Source organism: Nomascus leucogenys, chromosome 8 (genome assembly GCF_006542625.1).
Source record: "Nomascus leucogenys isolate Asia chromosome 8, Asia_NLE_v1, whole genome shotgun sequence".
Classification (NCBI taxonomy): Eukaryota; Metazoa; Chordata; class Mammalia; order Primates; family Hylobatidae; genus Nomascus; species Nomascus leucogenys.
The window spans coordinates 78839858-78858656 of NC_044388.1; the positions used below are offsets into that span (position 1 = coordinate 78839858).

General features: G+C 45.8%; 1 protein-coding gene across 6 annotated transcripts in view; it reads left to right on the forward strand.

Annotated features, from left to right (window-relative positions):
- GNE (glucosamine (UDP-N-acetyl)-2-epimerase/N-acetylmannosamine kinase) overlaps positions 1-18799 on the forward strand; it is a 62623-nt gene that overhangs the window by 9232 nt on the left and 34592 nt on the right. For 2 of the 6 annotated variants that reach the window (XM_003263337.2, XM_030817462.1), the window contains exons 1-2: positions 8400-8578; positions 18227-18432. The exons of 1 other annotated variant lie outside the window; for it this stretch is intronic. In XM_003263337.2, coding sequence (XP_003263385.1) covers positions 18269-18432 — 164 coding nt within the window. In that variant the 5' untranslated portion in view covers positions 8400-8578; positions 18227-18268. Of the gene's footprint in view, positions 1-8399; positions 8579-18226; positions 18433-18799 lie in introns of those variants that run through there. 3 more of the 6 variants (XM_003263336.2, XM_003263340.2, XM_030817463.1) reach the window with 3 other exon arrangements.

An 18799-nucleotide genomic window follows, 5' to 3' on the forward strand; every position in this document is an offset into this window, starting at 1 on the left:
ATGCCTGGTTAATTTTTGTATTTTGTTTGTTTGTTTGTTTTTGAGACGGAGTCTCACTCTGTCACCCAGGCTGGCGCCATCTCAGCTCACTGCAAGCTCCGCCTCCCGGGTTCACGCCATTCTCCTGCCTCAGCCTCCCGAGTAGCTGGGACTATAGGCGCCCGCCACCACGCCCGGCTAATTTTTTGTATTTTTAGTAGAGACGGGGTTTCACTGTGTTAGCCAGGATGGTCTCGATCTCCTGACCTTGTGATCCGCCTGCCTTGGCCTCCCAAAGTGCTGGGATTACAGGCGTGAGCCACCGCGCCCAGCCTAGTTTTTGTATTTTTAGTAGAGACGGGATTTCACCATGTTGACCAGGCTGGTCTCAAAGTCCTGACCTCAGGTGATCCACCTGCCTCGGCCTCCCAAACTGCTGGGATTACAGGCATGAGCCACTGCTCTTGGCCTCAGCCAATATAATCTTAATCCTTACATGCTTTTCCTGGGAGAAAAGAATTGCTTTCCCCATGTAGTGTAGCCTCATAAGGCTATTCTGCAACAGGAGCAATTTTCTTTTTTCTGGGGAGGCTATAAACAGTCTGGCACATGCAGTGATATCTGGTTTGCAAGGTGTGTTTTACCTCTGTGGACTCTAGAGTAGGGGGTCCCCAACCCCTGGGCCATGGACTGGTACTGGCCAGTGTCTTGTTAAGAACTGGGCCGCAGGCCAGGCCGGGCGCAGTGGCTTATGCCTGTAATCGCAACACTTTGGGAGGCTGAGGTGGGTGGATCACTTGAGGTCAGGAGTTCTCGACCAGCCTGGCTGGTCTCTACTAAAAATACAAAAATTAGCCGGACCACATGCCTGTAATCCCAGCTACTCGGGAGGCTGAGGCAGGAGAATCACTTGAACTCGGGAGGTGGAGGTTACAGTGAGCCAAGAAGCCAAGATTGCGCCACTGCACTCCAGCCTGGGTGACAGAGTGAGACTCCGTCTCAAAAAAAAATAAAGAACTGGGCCGCGTAACAGGAGATAAGTGGCAGGCAAGCAAGCATTACCGCCTAAGTTCCTCCTCCTGGTCAGAACAGTGGTGGCATCAGATTCTCGTAGAAGCACGAATCCTATTGTGAACTGCGCATGCTAGGGACCTAGGTTTAACGCTCCTTATGAGAATTTAATGCCTGATGACCTCAGGTGGAACAGTTTCATCCTGAACCCATCTCCACCCCCGCTTCCCATGGAAAAATTGTCTTCCAGGAAACCAGTCGCTGGTGCCAAAAAGACTGGGGACCGCTGCCCTAGAGACTCTGGTAATTAAAAGTGTTGTGGCTGAGATACAGTGTGGGGTGAGATACTTACCAGCTAGGGAAAGATATTTACTGAACAGGAATATCCAGCTTAATATGGTGATGAATTGCTCAGTTTATTCCACCTCTTGTTTGATTTCTTCATGATATTGGCTTAGGGCAGGGATGGCACATACATGGCAACATCCTTGACTCCCTTCCATCTCCCTAGAAAACAACATGGCAGACATCACAATGTTACCCGGGGGGTCCTTGCTCCCAGAGCTCCCAACATGGTGGCGGGTGGCTTCCAAGATGGCGGCAAGCCTCTTGTTCTCTGACTTGGGGTTCTTGGCCCATGGATTCCAACGAATGGAATCTTGGGTCATGCGGTGATTGTTATAGCTCTATTAGAAGACGTGGGTCATGGAAGAGAACCGTGGAACCCAGCGACTAGTGTTCATCTCGATTAGGATGAATCCAGGCACTTAGCCGCGCAGGAACAACGGCAAGCCTTCAGCCCAATCGGGAGCAGCAGTGGGCGCCTCGCCAGATCGGGAGCACAGCAGACACCATGCTGGATCCGGAGGGGTGGAAGTCAGCGGCGGGTCTGCGACTGCGGCAAACAGCAGTGGTAGACAGCGAGCAAAAGCTTAGCTCAAGCGGTAGCAAACACGGTACAAACACGGACCAGAAGACTGTGCAGTTGCAAGATTTAATAGAGTGAAAACAGAGCTCCCATACAAAGGGAGGGGACCCAAAGAGGGTAGTCGTTGCCCGCTGGAATGCCTGGGTTTATATCCTGATCATTTTCCCTCCCGCTGTGCTCTCAGGCAATAGATGATTGGTTATTTCTTTACCTCCTGTTTTTGCCTAATTAGCATTTTAGTGAGCACTCTTTACTACTTGATTGGTTGGGTGTGAGCTAAGTTGCAAGCCCCATGTTTAAAGGTGGATGCGGTCACCTTCCTAACTAGGCTTAGGGATTCTTAGTCGGCCTAGGAAATCCAGCTAGTCCTGTCTCTCAATAGTACATACTCTTTTCCAGTAAACTCTAGCCCCAGAGTCATTTTTGACACAGTTCTCCAGGCAGCCACCATCAATCAGTTGGAAGTGGGGATCGAAATAAGGTTGGGGATTCTCCCAGGCTCACAGTTTTACTGTTAGTATCTTCTGAATGCAAGAAACAGGGCATCATTTTTAAAAAGAGGATTTAGGCCGGGCACAGTGGCTCATGCCTGTAATCCTAGCATTTTGGTAGGCCAAGGCAGGCGGATTGCCTGAGCTCAGGAGTTGGAGACCAGCCTGGGCAACATGGCGAAACTCCATCTCTATAAAAAATACAAAAAAATTTAGCCGGGCATCGTGGTGCCTGTCTGTAGTCCCAATTACTTGGGAGGCTGAGGCACAAAAATTTCTCGAACCTGGGAGGTGGAGGTTGCAGTGAGCCAAGATAGCACCACTGCACTCCAGCCTGGGTGACAGAGTGAGACTCTGTCTCCAAAAAAAACATAATAAAATAAATAAATAAAAAGATGATTTAAGGATACATGTAGATTAAAATCAGAAAGTTGTTCAGGATTCAAGTTAAGTCAGGGCCTGGATTCTCTCCCTATGGTCTCCCTGTACTACCTCTCACAGCATATCTGTGACTATGTTTTTAAGGTGCCCCATTTTCCTTTCATTTCCAACTGGCCAATCCTCTCCGTATTCCCCAGTCCAAATGTTTCAGAGAGCTACTTTAACATGCACATTAGCTAATTACCATTGTCACTATTAGCTAGCCACAGGCTTGGTGCCAGGTTTTTTTCATGGGTAATGAATAGGCAGCTCTTGAGAAGGCAGCCTATGGGCACAGGTGATATTTTCTCTCTTTAATTTAGTGACGGTTTTTACTTTATGAAAATTTGAAATTCAACTGTGCTGCTTAGGTATTTATTAACACTTCAATAAAAACTTTAAGAAAAATTTGTGCCAAATAATGTCCTTTTCTTTTTTGAAAGCCTCACTAAACTAATACATCAGGAGAATGCCATAGAGATTAGACCTTGATTTTAAAGATGTTTTTTAAAATCTCTTAAGACCTTGATGTGAGCCATTCAGAGAGATGTGGGCTGGATAATAGAAGAGTTATGTGAACTCTTAACTAATGGAACAACTTAACCAAAAAGTGATGACTGTAGGTTGGGCACGGCAGCTCACACCTGTAATCCGGGCCCTGGCCGAGGCGGGCAGATCATTTGAGGTCAGGAGTTTGAGACCAGCCTGGCCAACATGGTGAAACCCCGTCTCTACTAAAAATACAAAATTAGCCAGGAGTGGTGACACATGCCTGTAATCCCAGCTACTCGGGAGGCTGAGGCAGGAGAATTGCTTGAACCCGGGAAGCAGAGGTTGCAGTGAGCCGAGATCACACCATTGCACTCCAGCCTGGGCAACAGAGTGAAACCCTGTCTCAAAAAAAAAAAAAAAAAAAAAAGGTGATGGCTGAGATGAACCTTGACATAGGTTTCTGTTATAAAGTGCAATGCTCCAGTTAGTATAGAGAGAAAACACTGGGTGGTAGTAGCTAAGCAAGTGGGATCAAGGGCTGGGCTCTTCTGTTTAACAGCTGTGCAACCTCAGGCAACTTGGCCTTCTGTATTTTGGTCTTTTTGTCTGTAAAGTAGGGGGTATATACAGAATTTACATCTTAATTTTGTTATGAGTACTGATGAATATAGATATAATGTTTAGAATAGTTTAGGCTATTTTAGTTTAGAAATGTTTAGGCTACGAAATACATGGGTAGAATTTACACAGAGGCACAGTACTTTAAAATAATTAAATCACCAAATAAAATAAGACAAGTCTGTTACAAGAAATGTTCCCAAAGTGGCCAGATGAGCATCTGTCAGGGGTGCTGTAGGAAGGTCTCCCCCTCTGATGAGAAGGTTAGATTAGAGGATCTTTTAAAGCCTAGGAGTCATTGGTAGCCTAATTATGCCCTGAATGCTTGAAGTTATATTTATGCCTATGGAGTAATATCTAGAAAAATCTGATTTTGTTATACTACAAAGCCATAAGTAATTTTTTTGCAACTTGTAGAGTTCTCAGACTAAAGTCAAATGAAACCAAATCATACAAACCAAACTGAACTAGTGACGATTTTTGGTATGTCAATTCACAATGTTAAACAGTAAAGTAACAGAAATCCAGAAACGTAATATTATTTATCCATAGGAAAGTGATCTCAAAAAGCCAAGAGAAAATGCCTCCTAAGGGTCCTTGCTGCAATTTGATCTCAAGAAAGCAGAGAAGAAAATTCTAAAAAGATTATTTCATTTAAGGTTAAATTATTATGGAAATATAAAATTCTCAATGTTGGTCAAACACAAAACTTGCAAGTGGCTTAGAAAGTGCATACAATTCTCAAAATGCATTGCCTACAGTTAAAGGTATTTATATTTATAGTTACATTTTTCTAGCTATATTAAGCATTATTTTTAAAACACATTACAGTAAAATACACATAAAAAGTACATATATATTATGTATATAATTTGAGTTTTTACAAACTAAACACACCTATGTAATCAGCACCCAGATTTTAAATTGTTTTTGAAGTTAATTTTTCTTACCTTTCAGGAAGAAAAATTTAATGTTCTATTCTGCATATTTGGAGGTACATTATGTAACTTTAAAAGCAACATACCTATCTTGACTTCAAGTGACTTTCTTTTTTTTTTTTTTGAAATTGAGTCTCGCTCTGTTGCCCAGGCTGGAGTGCAGTGGCGTGATCTCCACTCACTGCAAGCTCCACCTCCCGGGTTCACGCCATTCTCCTGCCTCAGCCTCCCAAGCAGCTGGGACTACAGGCGCCTGCCACCACACTCGGCTAATTTTTTTTGTATTTTTAGTAGAGACGGGGTTTCACAGTGTTCACCAGGATGGTCTCGATCTCCTGACCTCGTGATCCACCTGCCTTGGCCTCCCAAAGTGCTGGGATTACAAGCTTGAGCCACCACGCCCGGCCTGATTTCAAGTGACTTTCAATACCTCTTGTGGTAGGCAGAATAAATAGCTCCCCAAAGATATCCACATCTTTTTTTTTGAGATGGAGTCTCACTCTGTCACCCAGGCTGGAGTGCAGTGGCACGATCTCGGCTCACTGCAACCTCTGCCTCCCAGGTTCCATTTATTCTCCTGCCTCAGCCTCCCAAGTAGCTGGGACTACAGGCGTGCGCTACCATGCCTGGCTAATTTTGTTTTAGTAGAGACGGGGTGTCACCATGTTGGCCAGGCTGGTCTCGATCTCCTGACGTCGTGATCCGCCCACCTCAGCCTCCAAAAGTGCTCAGATTACAGGAGTGAGCCACCGTGCCTGGCCTAGACATCCACATCTTAATCCCTGAACCTGTGACTATGTTTCCTTACTTGGCAAGAGGGACTTTGCAGATGTGACCAGGACTTTGAGAAGGGAAAATTATCTTGGACTATTGAGTGGACCCAATGTAATCACCGGGGTCTTTTTAAGTGAGAGAGGAAGGCAGCAGAGTCACAGAAGATGTGGCAAGGGAGGCAGAAGTCAGAGGTGCCATGTGCCAAGGAATGTGGGCAGCCTCTAGAATCTGGAAGAGGGAAGGCAATGAATTCTCTCTGGCAGCCTACAGTAGGAAGGCAACCCTACTGACACCTTGATTTTGGTCCCTTGAAACCCATTTTGGATCTTTAACGTCCAAAACTGTAGTATAATACATTTGTGGTTTTTTTTTTTTTTTTTTTTTTTTTTTGAGACGGAGTCTCGCTCTGTCGCCCAGGCTGGAGTGCAGTGGCGCGATCTCGGCTCACTGCAAGCTCCGCCTCCCAGGTTCACACTATTCTCCTGCCTCAGCCTCCCGAGTAGCTGGGACCACAGGTGCCCGCCACCACGCCCAGCTAATTTTTTTATTTTTAGTAGAGATGGGGTTTCACTGTGTTAGCCAGGATGGTCTCGATCTCCTGACCTTGTGATCTGCCCGCCTCGGCCTCCCAAAGTGCTAGGATTACAGGGGTGAGCCACCGTGCCTGGCCAATTTGTGTTGTTTTAAAGACCCTAATTTTGTGGTAATTTGTTACAGCATATATGAAACTAATATACCATTTATAGTCTGGTGAGTCTGTCTTCAGATTCATATATCTCACTACACATTTAATAGCTTCATGTGGCTCACAGGCATCTCAATCATAACATGCCCTAAATTAAAACTTTACTTTTTTCTTCCCAAACCAGGTCACTCTCCCAGCCTTTCTCATCTTAGTACACAACCAACCACCCAATTACTAATGGCAGAAACCTGGAAGTCATTTCTTTCTTTCTTTTTTTTTTTTTTTAAGAGATGAGGTCTTGATCCGGCACCTAGGCTGGAGTGCAGTGGTTTGATCGAGCTCACTGCTGCCTCGAACTCCTGAGCACAAGCGATCCTCCCACCTCTGCCTTCCAAAGTGCTGGGACTGCAGGTGTGAGCCACCACACCTGGCCCGGAGGTCATTCTTGAGTCTTTTTCCCTGTCATCCCCTTATATCTAACCTATAATTAAGTCTCATCAATTTTACTTCCAAAATAAACATCATATCCATCCACTTCAGTTGAGTTTCACTGCTACCAATCCATTCTCCACACAGCAGCCAATGTGATTTAAAAAAAATCTGGGCCTGGTGTGGTGGCTCACGCCTGTAATCCTCGCACTTTGGGAGGCCAAAGTGGGCGGATCACCTAAGGTCGGGAGTTTGAGACCAGCCTGGCCAACATGGTGAAACCCCTGTCTCTACTAAAAATACAAAACTTAGCCGGGCATGGTGGTGTGTGCCTGTAATCCCAGCTACTCGGGAGGCTAAGGCAGGAGAATTGCTTGAACCTGGGAGGTGGAGGTTTCAGTGAGCTGAGATCGTACCACCGTACTCCAGCCTGGGTGATACAGTGGGACCCTGTCTCAAAAACAAACAAACAAACAAACAAAAAAGAAATCTGATAGCACTTCCTTGCAAAAACCCCTTAATGTCTTTTCTTTTGTGGCTAATGTGACCTTTTTGTGGCTCCAAGCTAGCTGCAGGGGAACTAAAAGTTCATAAGAATTTTACAAATTAGAGCTTCATGATTAATTGAAATGCATCACAAACTGCAGTTTGATGAGATTCAAAATTTGCTGTACAGCAAGAAATCTCAATGAACTGTTAGACTTAGTTTCACCTGTGGTAAATTTTTAATGGTTGTAAAAAAAAAGATGTTAATATTTTGTATCATCAACTTCATTCAAAGTTTCTTGTCAATGGTGACTCAGGAATCTGTTGCCCAGGCTGGTCTGGAACTCCTGGCCTCAAGCTATCCTCCACCCCCTTGGCTTCCTAAAATGCTGGGAGTGACTCAGAAATTTTAAAGGGTCATTAAAAAGTCTTAAAGCCTGATTCGGTGGCATGGGCCTGTAGTCCCAGCTACTCAGAATGCTGAAGCCAGAAAAGATGGCTTGAGGCCAGGAGCTCGAGTCCAGCCCGGACAACATAGTGAGACCCTTGTCTCAAAAACAACAACCCAAAGTCTTATTTATCTTCAGGAGCTGCGCAAGCCCTTTACCATCGCCACGATTCTCCCTGGATGTCCCTAGGCCTCGCGACTGGCTGGGAGTTCCCTGTAGTGGAGGCCGCCGCTGAACTGATTATAAAGATGAGAGAGGCTCTACCATGCCTTGGTCATCAATTCACACTCCACCAGTCTTTTAGCAGTCACGGCAAGGTTTAACATCAGGGACCGCTGTGGGGTGGCCGCGCTATACGACAGTATAGTTGCGGTCCTGGTTTATGAAATAACTGAGGGAACAAGAGGCGCAAGAAATCCCTCCTTGGGTGCAAGACCAAAACAACTACCCCGCGGGAAGACTCGGGCTTCGGTGCGTGTGTCGCCAGTGGAGGAGGACGCCTCGGGGCGGGAGCACAGGCTGGCAGGACAGCCCCGCAGCAGCTCCAGCGCGGCAGAGACCATGAAGACGCTCCGCTGGTCTGCACCCGGCCTGCGCCTCAAAATACCGCCGGGAAGGGGGGGGACGGGGACGGAAGCAGCCAATCACGCGAGCCCTCTCGGGTGGCGACAGGGCGCGCTCGCGGATTCGGCACTCCGCGTGGGCGTGGCTGGGCGAGCGAGGAGTGGGGACAAGGTCGAGCGACGAGTCATCTACCCGCGCGCCCGAGCGCGGAAACCGAGGTGCAGGCTCGCGCTCTGCCTGCTTCGTGGCGCTTGGTTCGGCTCTCGCCCGAGGAGCGCGGTGGCGGCGTGGGAGGGAACCTCTGACGGCGTCTGGTGAGAGCCGCGCGGCGGCGGGGGACTCCGGGAGAGCATCCTGCCTACCCCCAGGGCCGCCTCCCCCGGCCTCCTGCCCCAGGCCTCCCCTCCCCGGCCGCTTTCCACCCCACCGCGCCCCGAGGCCCACACTGGACCCGGCTCTCGCCCAATGTCCTGCAGGCCTGCACCATAGGGCACCTCTTTGGCCCAATTCAGGGCTCCGCCGTGTGGCTCGGGGTGGGCCCTGATGAGCAAGGGAGGGGATGTAGAGGGAGGCCCAGGTTTACTTGTCCCCTGAAACAGTGCTGTCCAATAAGGGGGATGCTGAGTGTCCCGTTAGGAGCGGGGCGGGGCGAGAGAGGGTGGAGAACTGCCTGGCAGGCGAGCTGTCCTGGAGTGAAAAGGCTGGGCTAAAAGGTCCCCTCCTGGCTCTGAGTCTACATTCTGAGTCTGGGCTTCCTTGTATATTTGAGAAGCGTTAATTCCCCGCCTTCACCCCAATTTTTTTTTTTTTTTTTTTTTTTTTGAGACTGAGTCTAGCTCTGTCGCCCAGGCTGGAGTGCAGTGGCGCGATCTCGGCTCACTGCAAGCTCCGCCTCCCAGGTTCACGCTATTCTCCTGCCTCAGCCTCCCGAGTAGCTGGGACTACAGGCGCCTGCCACCACGCCCGGCTAATTTTTTGTATTTTTAGTAGAGACGGGGTTTCACCATGTTAGCCAGGATGGTCTCGATCTCCTGACCTCGTGATCCGCCCACCTCGGCCTCCCAAAGTGCTGGGATTACAGGCATGAGCCACCGCGCCCGGCCCCTCCCCCCAGTTTTACGCTTGTAAAATTGTTAGAACACAAGAACGTATTTTTTACTACTCTGGTAGGAGGGGTGGGGTACAATTTCGCAGTATAGGTAACTCGTTAACCCAACTGTAGGAGCGCCGCAAGAGAAGCCAAACCGAATTACAGCGTCGGAATGGGGCCCTGACTTTCAGACCGCTTTATAATAGCTCTTTGCTTCTTATTCCTGTGGGTCCCATCCTCATTGCACTGACGAAAGGACGATTTATCATGTTTTCGAGGAAGATTTGTACTCATGGATGTTTATGGAATGAACAGACACAAGGGAAACACTGGATGTGGGACAGTGTTCTGAGCGCTGAAGTCATTCAGACAAGGGTTTGATTTTTCGGTTCTCTCAATGATGAACTTGGGTTCAATTCTCCTGCCTCAGGCTCCCAAGTAGCTGGGATTACAGGCGCCTGCCACCATGCTCGGCTAATTTTTGTATTTTTAGTAGAGACGGGGTTTCACCATGTTGGTCAGGCTGGACTTGAACAGACATCAAGTGATCCGCCCATCTCGGCTTCCCAAAGTGCTGGGGTTACAGGCGTCAGCCACTGCGCCCGGCCAATGATGAACTATTAAACAGTGATTTGGGGCAAGTAAATTATTTTCTCTGTGCCTCCTGTCTGTAAAATGGGGCTAATATGAGGGCTGTGAGGATGAAATGAGTTAATACGTGTGAAGAAAGCTATTAGCACAATGTTTGGCATTTCAGAAGCACTCAGCAAATGTTTACTGTTGTTTCCTCTGCCTGACCCAAGTGTTCATTATTTTCAGTTGATAGCCTTAAAAATATTCTCTTCACAAAGAACTCTTTCCACGGTTGAGTGGGACATTATTTTTCTGGAAAGGGTTAATCACCTTTTGTCAGCACTTAAAATGGACGGTCTTGAGTTGAGAGAATGCAGAAAGTAGCCTTTAAGAATTGGGTTTCTGCCGGGCGGGGTGGCTCACGCCTGTAATCCCAGCATTTTGGGAGGCCAGTGCAGGCAGATCACCTGAGGTCAGGAGTTCAAGACCAGCCTGGCCAACATGATGAAACCTCATCTCCACTAAAAATACAAAAATTAGCTGGATGTGGTGGCGGGCGCCTGTGATCCCAGCTACTCAGGAGGCTGAGATAGGAGAATCGCTTGAACCTGGGAAGCGGAGGTTGCAGTGAGCCAAGATTGCACCACTGCACTCCAGCCTGGGCACAGGCTGTCTCAAAAAAAAAAAAAAAAAAAAAAGAATTGGGTTTCTCTGGCTGGGTATGGTGGCTCACGTCTGTAATCCCAGCACTTTGGGAGGCCAGGCGGCAGATCACCTGAGGTCAGGAGATCGAGACCAGCCTGGCCAACATGGTGAAACCCCGCCTCTACTAAAAATACAAAAAAAGGCCGGGCGCGGTGGCTCACACTTGTAATCCCAGCACTTTGGGAGGCCGAGGCGGGCGGATCACGAGGTCAGGAGATTGAGACCACGGTGAAACCCCGTCTCTTCTAAAAATACAAAAAATTAGCCGGGCGTGGTGGCTGGCGCCTGTAGTCCCAGCTACTCAGAGAGGCTGAGGCAGGAGAATGGCGTGAACCCAGGAGGCGGAGTTTGCAGTGAGCCGAGATTGCGCCACTGCACTCCAGCCTGGGCCACAGAGCGAGACTCCGTCTCAAAAAATAATAATAATAATACAAAAAATGTAGCTGGGCATGGTGTCACATGCCTGTAATCCCAGCTACTTGGGAGGCTGAGGCAGGAGAATCACTTGAACCCGGGAGGTGGAGGTTGCAGTGAGCTGAGATGTGTCACTGCACTCCAGCCTGGGCAACAGAGCGAGACCCTGTCTCAAAAACAAAAAACAAAAAAACAAGAATTGGGTTTTTCAGCGATTGCAAGTGAGTTCAAGATGAAGGCAAACTTGTCTGAAAACTATCATCTATCTGTCTAACATCTATCATCCATCCATCTGTCACCTATTATTTGTTTTTCTGTCTTTCTTTTGGTGGCTCAGGTGCAATTATAGAATTGAAGAGTGAAGTGGATGCAAGTATTCAGTCCCACCATCTGACTTTCTGAGCTCTGTGCTGGACAATGCACCTACTTCATAATATTCTTTAAAAGATTGCTTGTTTTTATTTTATTTTTTAAATTTTAATTTTTTAAAGATAAGGTCTCACTTTGTCACCCAGGCTGGAGTGCAGTGGTCCTTTTCCAATTTGTACTATAGTTTCTTTCAGGGAAAAGAATTATGTAGCTGGAGAACACATATGAGAAGACTTTTTGCTATTTAGCCTCTTGTGGCTTTTAATTTACATTTTTAATTTTTGTGAGGCAAGGCCAAGGCAGATGACTTGAGGTCAAGAGTTCGAGAACAGCCTGGTTTAGTTGAAACCGTGTCTCAACTACAAAAATACAAAAATTAGCCAGACATGGTGGCGTGCGCCTGTAATCCCAGCTACTTGGGAGGCTGAGGCAGGAGAATTGATTGAACCCTGGAGGTGGAGGTTACAGTGAGCTGAGGTCGCACCACTGCACTCCAGCCTGGCAACAGAGTGAGACTCCGTCTCAAGAAAAAAGAAAAATACTGTGAGGCAAAACAAATCATTCATGGTTTGTCAATTTGTATTTATTTTACAAAGAACAGTAAATGTTCCATCTGGCAGTACTAAAATGCCTGGTACTTACCAGTTACTCAAAGGTTATTCTACCTAAACTGAGAGCAAGCTAGCCATATGAGTAAACTGAAAAATAGAACAATGTTACCTAAGGCCAGGTTTATAGACAAGTTTGCCTTCATCATGAACTCACTGGCGATCTGAGAAACCCAATTCTTTTTTTTTTTTTTTTTTTTTTTTTGAGATGGAATCTCACTCTTGTTGCCCAGGCTGGAGTGCAGTGGCAGCATCTCGGCTCACTGCAACCTCCGCCTCCCGGGTTCAAGCGATTCTCCTGCCTCAGCCTCCCCAGTAGCTGGGATTACAGGCACCTGCCACCATGCCTGGCTAATTTTTGTATTTTTAGTAGAGACGGGGTTTTGCCATGTTAGCCAGGCTGGTCTTGAACTCCTGGCCTCAGGTGATCCACCCGCCTTGACCTCCCAAAGTGCTGGGATTACAGGCGTGAGCCACTGCGCCCGGCCGAAACCCAATTCTTGAAAGCAGCTTTTTGTATTCTCTCAAGACTGTCCATTGTAAGTACTGATGAAAAGTGATTGCCTCCTTACAAAAGGAAATTTACTTGCCCCAGGCTGGATTTAAATTTTAATTTTTTTAAAGATAGGGTCTTGCTCAATCTTTCAGGCTGGAGTGCGGTGGCACGATCATAACTCACTACAGCCTCAAACTCCTGGGCTAAAGTGATCTTCCTGCCTCACCCTCCCAAATAGCTAGGACTGCAGGTGTGCGCAACCACACTCAGCTAATTAAAAAAAATTTGTAGAGACAGGAGTCTTACCATGTTGACCAGGCTGGTCTTAAACTCCTGACTTCAAGGAGTCCTTCTTGCCTCAGCCTCCCAAAGTGCTGGGATTACAGGCATGAGCCACCATGTCCAGCCAGATTTCTTGTTTTTATTTATTTATTTATTTATTTTTTGAGACAGAGTCTCACTCTTTTGCCTGGGCTGGAGTGCAGTGGTGCGATCTCGGCTCACTGCAACCTCCGCCTCCTGGGTTCAGGCAATTCTTGTGCCTCGGCCTCCCAAGCAGCTAGGATTACAGGCAGGCGCTACCACGCCTGGCTAATTTTTCTTTTTTTTTTGTTTGAAATGGAGTCTCCATCAGTCTCCCAGGCTGGAATGCAATGGCATAATCTCGGCTCACTGCAACCTCCGCTTCCCAGGTTCAAGCAATTCTCCTGCCACAGCCTCCTGAGTGCTGGGATTGCAAGTGCACACCACCACACCCTGCTAAGTTTTGTATTTTTAGTAGAGATGGGGTTTCACCATGTTGGCCAGGCTGGTCTCCAACTCGTGACCTCAGGTGATCCGCCCACCTCGGCCTTCCAAAGTGCTGGGATTACAGGCATGAGCCACTGTGCCCAGCCAAAGTTGAATGTTTTTGCTAAATTTTAGGGCTCTTATAACTCTTTGTATATTTGAAAAGTTGATGGCCAGCAATTTCCAAAACTTTGCACTTTTAGATTTGATATTTCCAATATCTTTAAATGTTCTCATTCTACCATTTAATTGAGTCATAATTAAAAGCATTTTAAAAAGTAAGATTTGTGGCTGGGCGCGGTGGCTCATGCCTGTAATCCTAGCACTTTGGTAGGCCGAGGTGGGTGGATCACATGAGGTCAGGAGTTTGAGACTGGCCTGGCCAAGATGATGAAACCCTGTCTCTGCTAAAAATACAAAAAAATTAGGTGGGTGTGGTGGTGGGCACCTGTAATCCCAGCTACTCAGGAGGCTGAGGCACAAGAATCTCTTGAAATGGGGAGGTGGAGGTTGCAGTAAGCCAAGGTCATGTCACTGCACTGCAGCCTGGGCAACAGAGGGAGACTGTATTTAAAAAAAAAAAAAGTAAGATTTGCCCCAACAGTTTGTAGAATATGTTACCAATTTTGTAATATATGTTGTGTATGTATGTATACACATACATACAGCATATATAAACACATCATATATATATATATATACTCATATATATACTCATATATATACACATATATATACACATATATATACACATATATACACACATATATATATATACACATATATATATATATACATATATATATACACACACACACACATATATATATATATATATTTAGATAGAGACTCATTCTGTTGCCCAGGTTGGAGTGCAGTGGCACCATCTCGGCTCACTGCAAGCTCCACCTCATGTGTTCAAGTGATTCTCCTGCCTCAGCCTCCCAAGTAGCTGGGCCTATAGGTGTGTGCCACAACACCTGGCTAATTTTTTTTTGTATGTTTAGTAGAGATGGGGTTTCACCATGTTAGCCAGGCTGTTCTCGAATTCCTGACCTCTCGTGATCCACCCACCTCGGCCTCCCAAAGTGTTGGGGTTACAGGCGTGAGCCATGTATTTATTCATATTATCATAGTTTATCCATGGAAGGACAGATAAGAAACCAGTAACTGCTTCCAGGGAAAAGAACTAGCTAGCTGGGGAACACAGATGAAAAGACTTATTGCTACTTAACCTCTTGTGACTTTTTAATTTTAAACCATGTGAATATACTACCTAATCAAAAATTGAGTTAATTAAAATGATTTTTTAAAACCTCCCCTTCAAAAGGCATTTTACCTTAATTTTATTTTTAAGATTTAACTTCTTTCCTTAAAAAAGCGTTGACTTTTTAAGGTTTTTTAGGTTTCTAGGTAACATTGTTGTATTTTTCACCATTTATTTATATGGCCAGCTTGCTCTCAGTTTAGGTAGAATAACCTTTGAGTAACCTGGTAAATAAGCATTTTAATACTGCCAGATGGAACATTTACTGTTCTTTGTAAAATAAATACAAATTGACAAACCATGAATGATTTGTTTTGCCTCACTCAGCAAATTAAATATTACCAACAATTTATTCAGCTCAAATTTGATCACTGGAAGAAGGATTATGTACAAGAACACTCACGACAACCATTTTTGGAAGAATATTTTTGTCTCTTTAAAGATTAGATAGTGCAGCCGCGTACGGGTGGCTCATGCCTGTAATCCCAGCACTTTGGGAGGCCAAGGCGGGCGGATCATGAGGTCAGGAGTTCGAGACCAGTCTGGCTAGCATGGTGAAACCCCATGTCTACTAAAAATACAAAAAATTAGCCCAGCATGGTGGTGCATGCCTGTAATCCCAGCTACTCAGGAGGCTGAAGCAAGAGAATTGCTTGAACCCAGGAGGCGGAGGTCGCAGTGAGCTGAGATTGTGCCACTGCACTCAAGCCTGGGTGGCAGAGCGAGACTCTGTCTCAAAAATAATAATAATAATAATAATAATAAAGATCAGATAGTGCTTGGGTCTTCTGAATATAACTCTCTTGGCGGAATGCCTGTTTCATTATATTGTGTTTGCCATTGGATGAAATTAGCTTTTACTGGTGATTATAAATTCAGAGTGGACCTAATGATGGGACCGTTTGCATGGTCACAGAATTTTAGCCTCAGAGAGTGTTGAGGTACCAACAGCAGAGGGCTACTGATGGAATTTCCAGGGAATTTCAGAGTTTACCCTCATCTAAAGGATGGCACCCCTAGAATTGGAATCCTTACTGAAGTGTCTCTGGATTCCTGATTACAAGTTCTAAATATTGATACACTTACTGAAACATGAACATTGAGATCAGAGTCCATGAGCTGAAATTTTATGTTGATTTAGAGAAGTTTAACATGTTCCAAGTCTGGCTCAGTGCTGTATGCCTGTAGTTCCAGCTAGTTAGGAGGCTGAGGTGGGGGGATTGCTTGAGCCCAGGAGTTCCAGGCTGCAATGAGCTATGATCATGCTTGTGAATAGCTACTGCACTCTAGCTTGGGCAACATAGCAAGATCCCATCTCCAAAAATGTAAAAACTTTAAAAAATATTCCATAAAACAAATCTCTTATTCCTTGCCCCTGATTTTACTTTTGAATGGAGGGTATAGCATGGCAGGGAGGGATGAGCAAGCAGTGGAGCTGAGCAATAGTATATCTGTGAATGGGAGGGCCGTAACGCTCAGAGCGAGGCAGCAACTGAGAAACGTGGGGGAGGAGGACCTGAGGTTTGTGTGAAGCCTTTCCAGAAAGGATGACACTTAGATTGAGTTTTGAAGGATGAGTAGAAGACCAGCAAGGTGGAAAGGAAGTTTTAGGAAAAAGTAGGTGGCATCTATAAAGGTACAGATATACGGAGATTCACTATTTGAACTGGAGGCAGTTTGGTATGGCTGGCGCTTTGGCACAGAGAAGGGTAATTTAGGCAGGGAAGAGATGGTGGAAAGGAAGATCACTTTGAAAGTTTGCAGGAGGCCGGGCGCAATGGCTCATGCCTGTAATCCCAGCACTTTGGGAGGCCGAGGTGGGCGGATCACTTGAGGCCAGGAGTTCAAGACCAGCCTGGCCAACATGGCAAAACCCCATCTCTACTAAAAATACAAAAATTAGCTAGGCATGGTGGTGGGTGCCTATAATCCCAGCTACTCGGGAGGCTGAGGCAGGAGAATTGCTTGTATCTGGGAGGCAGAGGTAGTAGTGAGCCAAGCTCGTGCCACTGCACTCCAACCTGGGTGACAGAGTGAGACTTTGTCTCTAAATAAATAAATAAGAAAGTTTATAGGAGGCAGGCAAACCACTTGACAGCTGTTAGGATCATCCAGACCTAAAATGAGGGACTGGACTAGGGGAAGTCCTTGTAAGGATGAAGAGGAGGAGAGAGATTTGAAAGATATTTAGGGGGTGGAATTGATAGCATTTTGGAGATATGGGGCGAAGAACAGAAAAGACAAGGATTTGAAAGCATTTAGATGAATGAAATTGCATAACTCAGAGAACAATTGAAGAGGAACAGGTTCCGAAAAGAAAATGAGTTCAGTTTGGGACACTGACTTTAAGGTGGTTATAGGACATACAGCAGGAGATATCTGATAAGCATTTGGAGTTGTCAGTTTTGTTGGCACTGGTGTGTAGGTACTAATGAGGGCTTGAAGGTCAGGTTTTTATCTTACTCATCTTTCTCCTGCCCAGCATTAATCACAATACCTTGTATTTAGGAAGTGTATAGGTGAGAGTGAATAGACTGTGTTCCTTATGAGACATGATCTTGAATGTTGGGGCAGTAATTTTCCCTCTCAAGACCTGTGTTTCCCTTTCTATAAAGTGATGGAGTTGAACTGGATCAGTGGTTCTCAACAACTGATTTTGCAACAACCTACTATGTTGGGCTCATCTGTGAGTTATGGCCAGTAATTTTTAATAATAAAGAGCTGAGGCCGGGCGCGGTGGCTCACGCTTGTAATCCCAGCACTTTGAGAGGCTGAGGCGGGCGGATCACGAGGTCAGGAGATCGAGACCACGGTGAAACCCCGTCTCTACTAAAAAATACAAAAAAAAAATTAGCCGGGCGTGGTGGCGGGCGCCTATAGTCCCATCTACTCGGAGAGGCTGAGGCAGGAGAATGGCGTGAACCCGGGAGGCGGAGCTTGCAGTGAGCCGAGATCGCGCCACTGCACTCCAGCCTGGGCGACAGAGAGAGACTCCATCTCAAAAAAAAAAAAAAAAAAAAGAGCTGACATTTCCTCACCTTTTAAACAAGAGCTGATTTATATCACTCCTTCTTAATGGCATTCCAGTGTGTTTTCTTGAGTGTGAGTGGATGGGGTGTTGTTACAGTTAGTCTGCTGGAGTTTCTTCTTCTTTTTTTTTTTTTTGAGATGGAGTCTTGCTCTGTCACCCAGGCTGGAGTGCAGTGGTGCGATCTCAGCTCACTGCAAGCTCTGCCTCCTGGGTTCACGCCATTCTTCTGCCTCAACCTCCCGAGTAGCTGGGACTACAGGCGCGCGCCACCACGCCCAGCTAATTTTTTTTTTTTGTATTTTTAGTAGAGACGGGGTTTCACCATGTTAGCCAGGATGGTCTCGATCTCCTGACCTTGTGATCTGCCCACCTCGGCCTCCCAAAGTGCTGGGATTACAGGCGTGAGCCACCACGCCCGGCCTTGGAGTTTCTTAACTCTGGATATACCAATGGGAGAGTCACACATAAGTGGAGGTGCAAAAAAAGATTAAGAATCACTGTACTAAATAGTGGTTAAGGACTTGAAACTGAAAATTTCTATTTCTGATTTAGAGAAGTTTAAAGTTTAGTTATATCTAGCAGTTATTCTGATTATAAAGTTTTTATTTTGGCAATTTCAGGAACTTTATTTTAAGAACCTCTCAAAACGAAACAAGCAAATCATGGAGAAGAATGGAAATAACCGAAAGCTGCGGGTTTGTGTTGCTACTTGTAACCGTGCAGATTATTCTAAACTTGCCCCGATCATGTTTGGCATTAAAACCGAACCTGAGTTCTTTGAACTTGATGTTGTGGTACTTGGCTCTCACCTGATAGATGACTATGGGTAAGATGAAAGCATTTTCTTATTCTTCATTGCAACAGTGTGCTAGAAGCAGCTTGGGTTTTGTAGCCATATGGGCCCAGCTTCAAATTCCTGTTCTGCTGCTTAGTTTTTATGTGGCCTTAGAGTAGTCACTTAGCATCTCTGAGCCTCAGTTTCCTCATTATAAAATGTAGTGAAAACTTATATTGTAAATTATTGTGAGGAATGGAGATCATGATATAGAGCATCCATCACAATGATGCTGCTTAGTAGATGATTGATAAATGGTAGCTATAAATAATATTACTGTTTGTTATTAGTTGTTACATTCAAAGAAATACCACTTATAAATACATATTGTATGAGTATAATAATGTGATTCCATGTA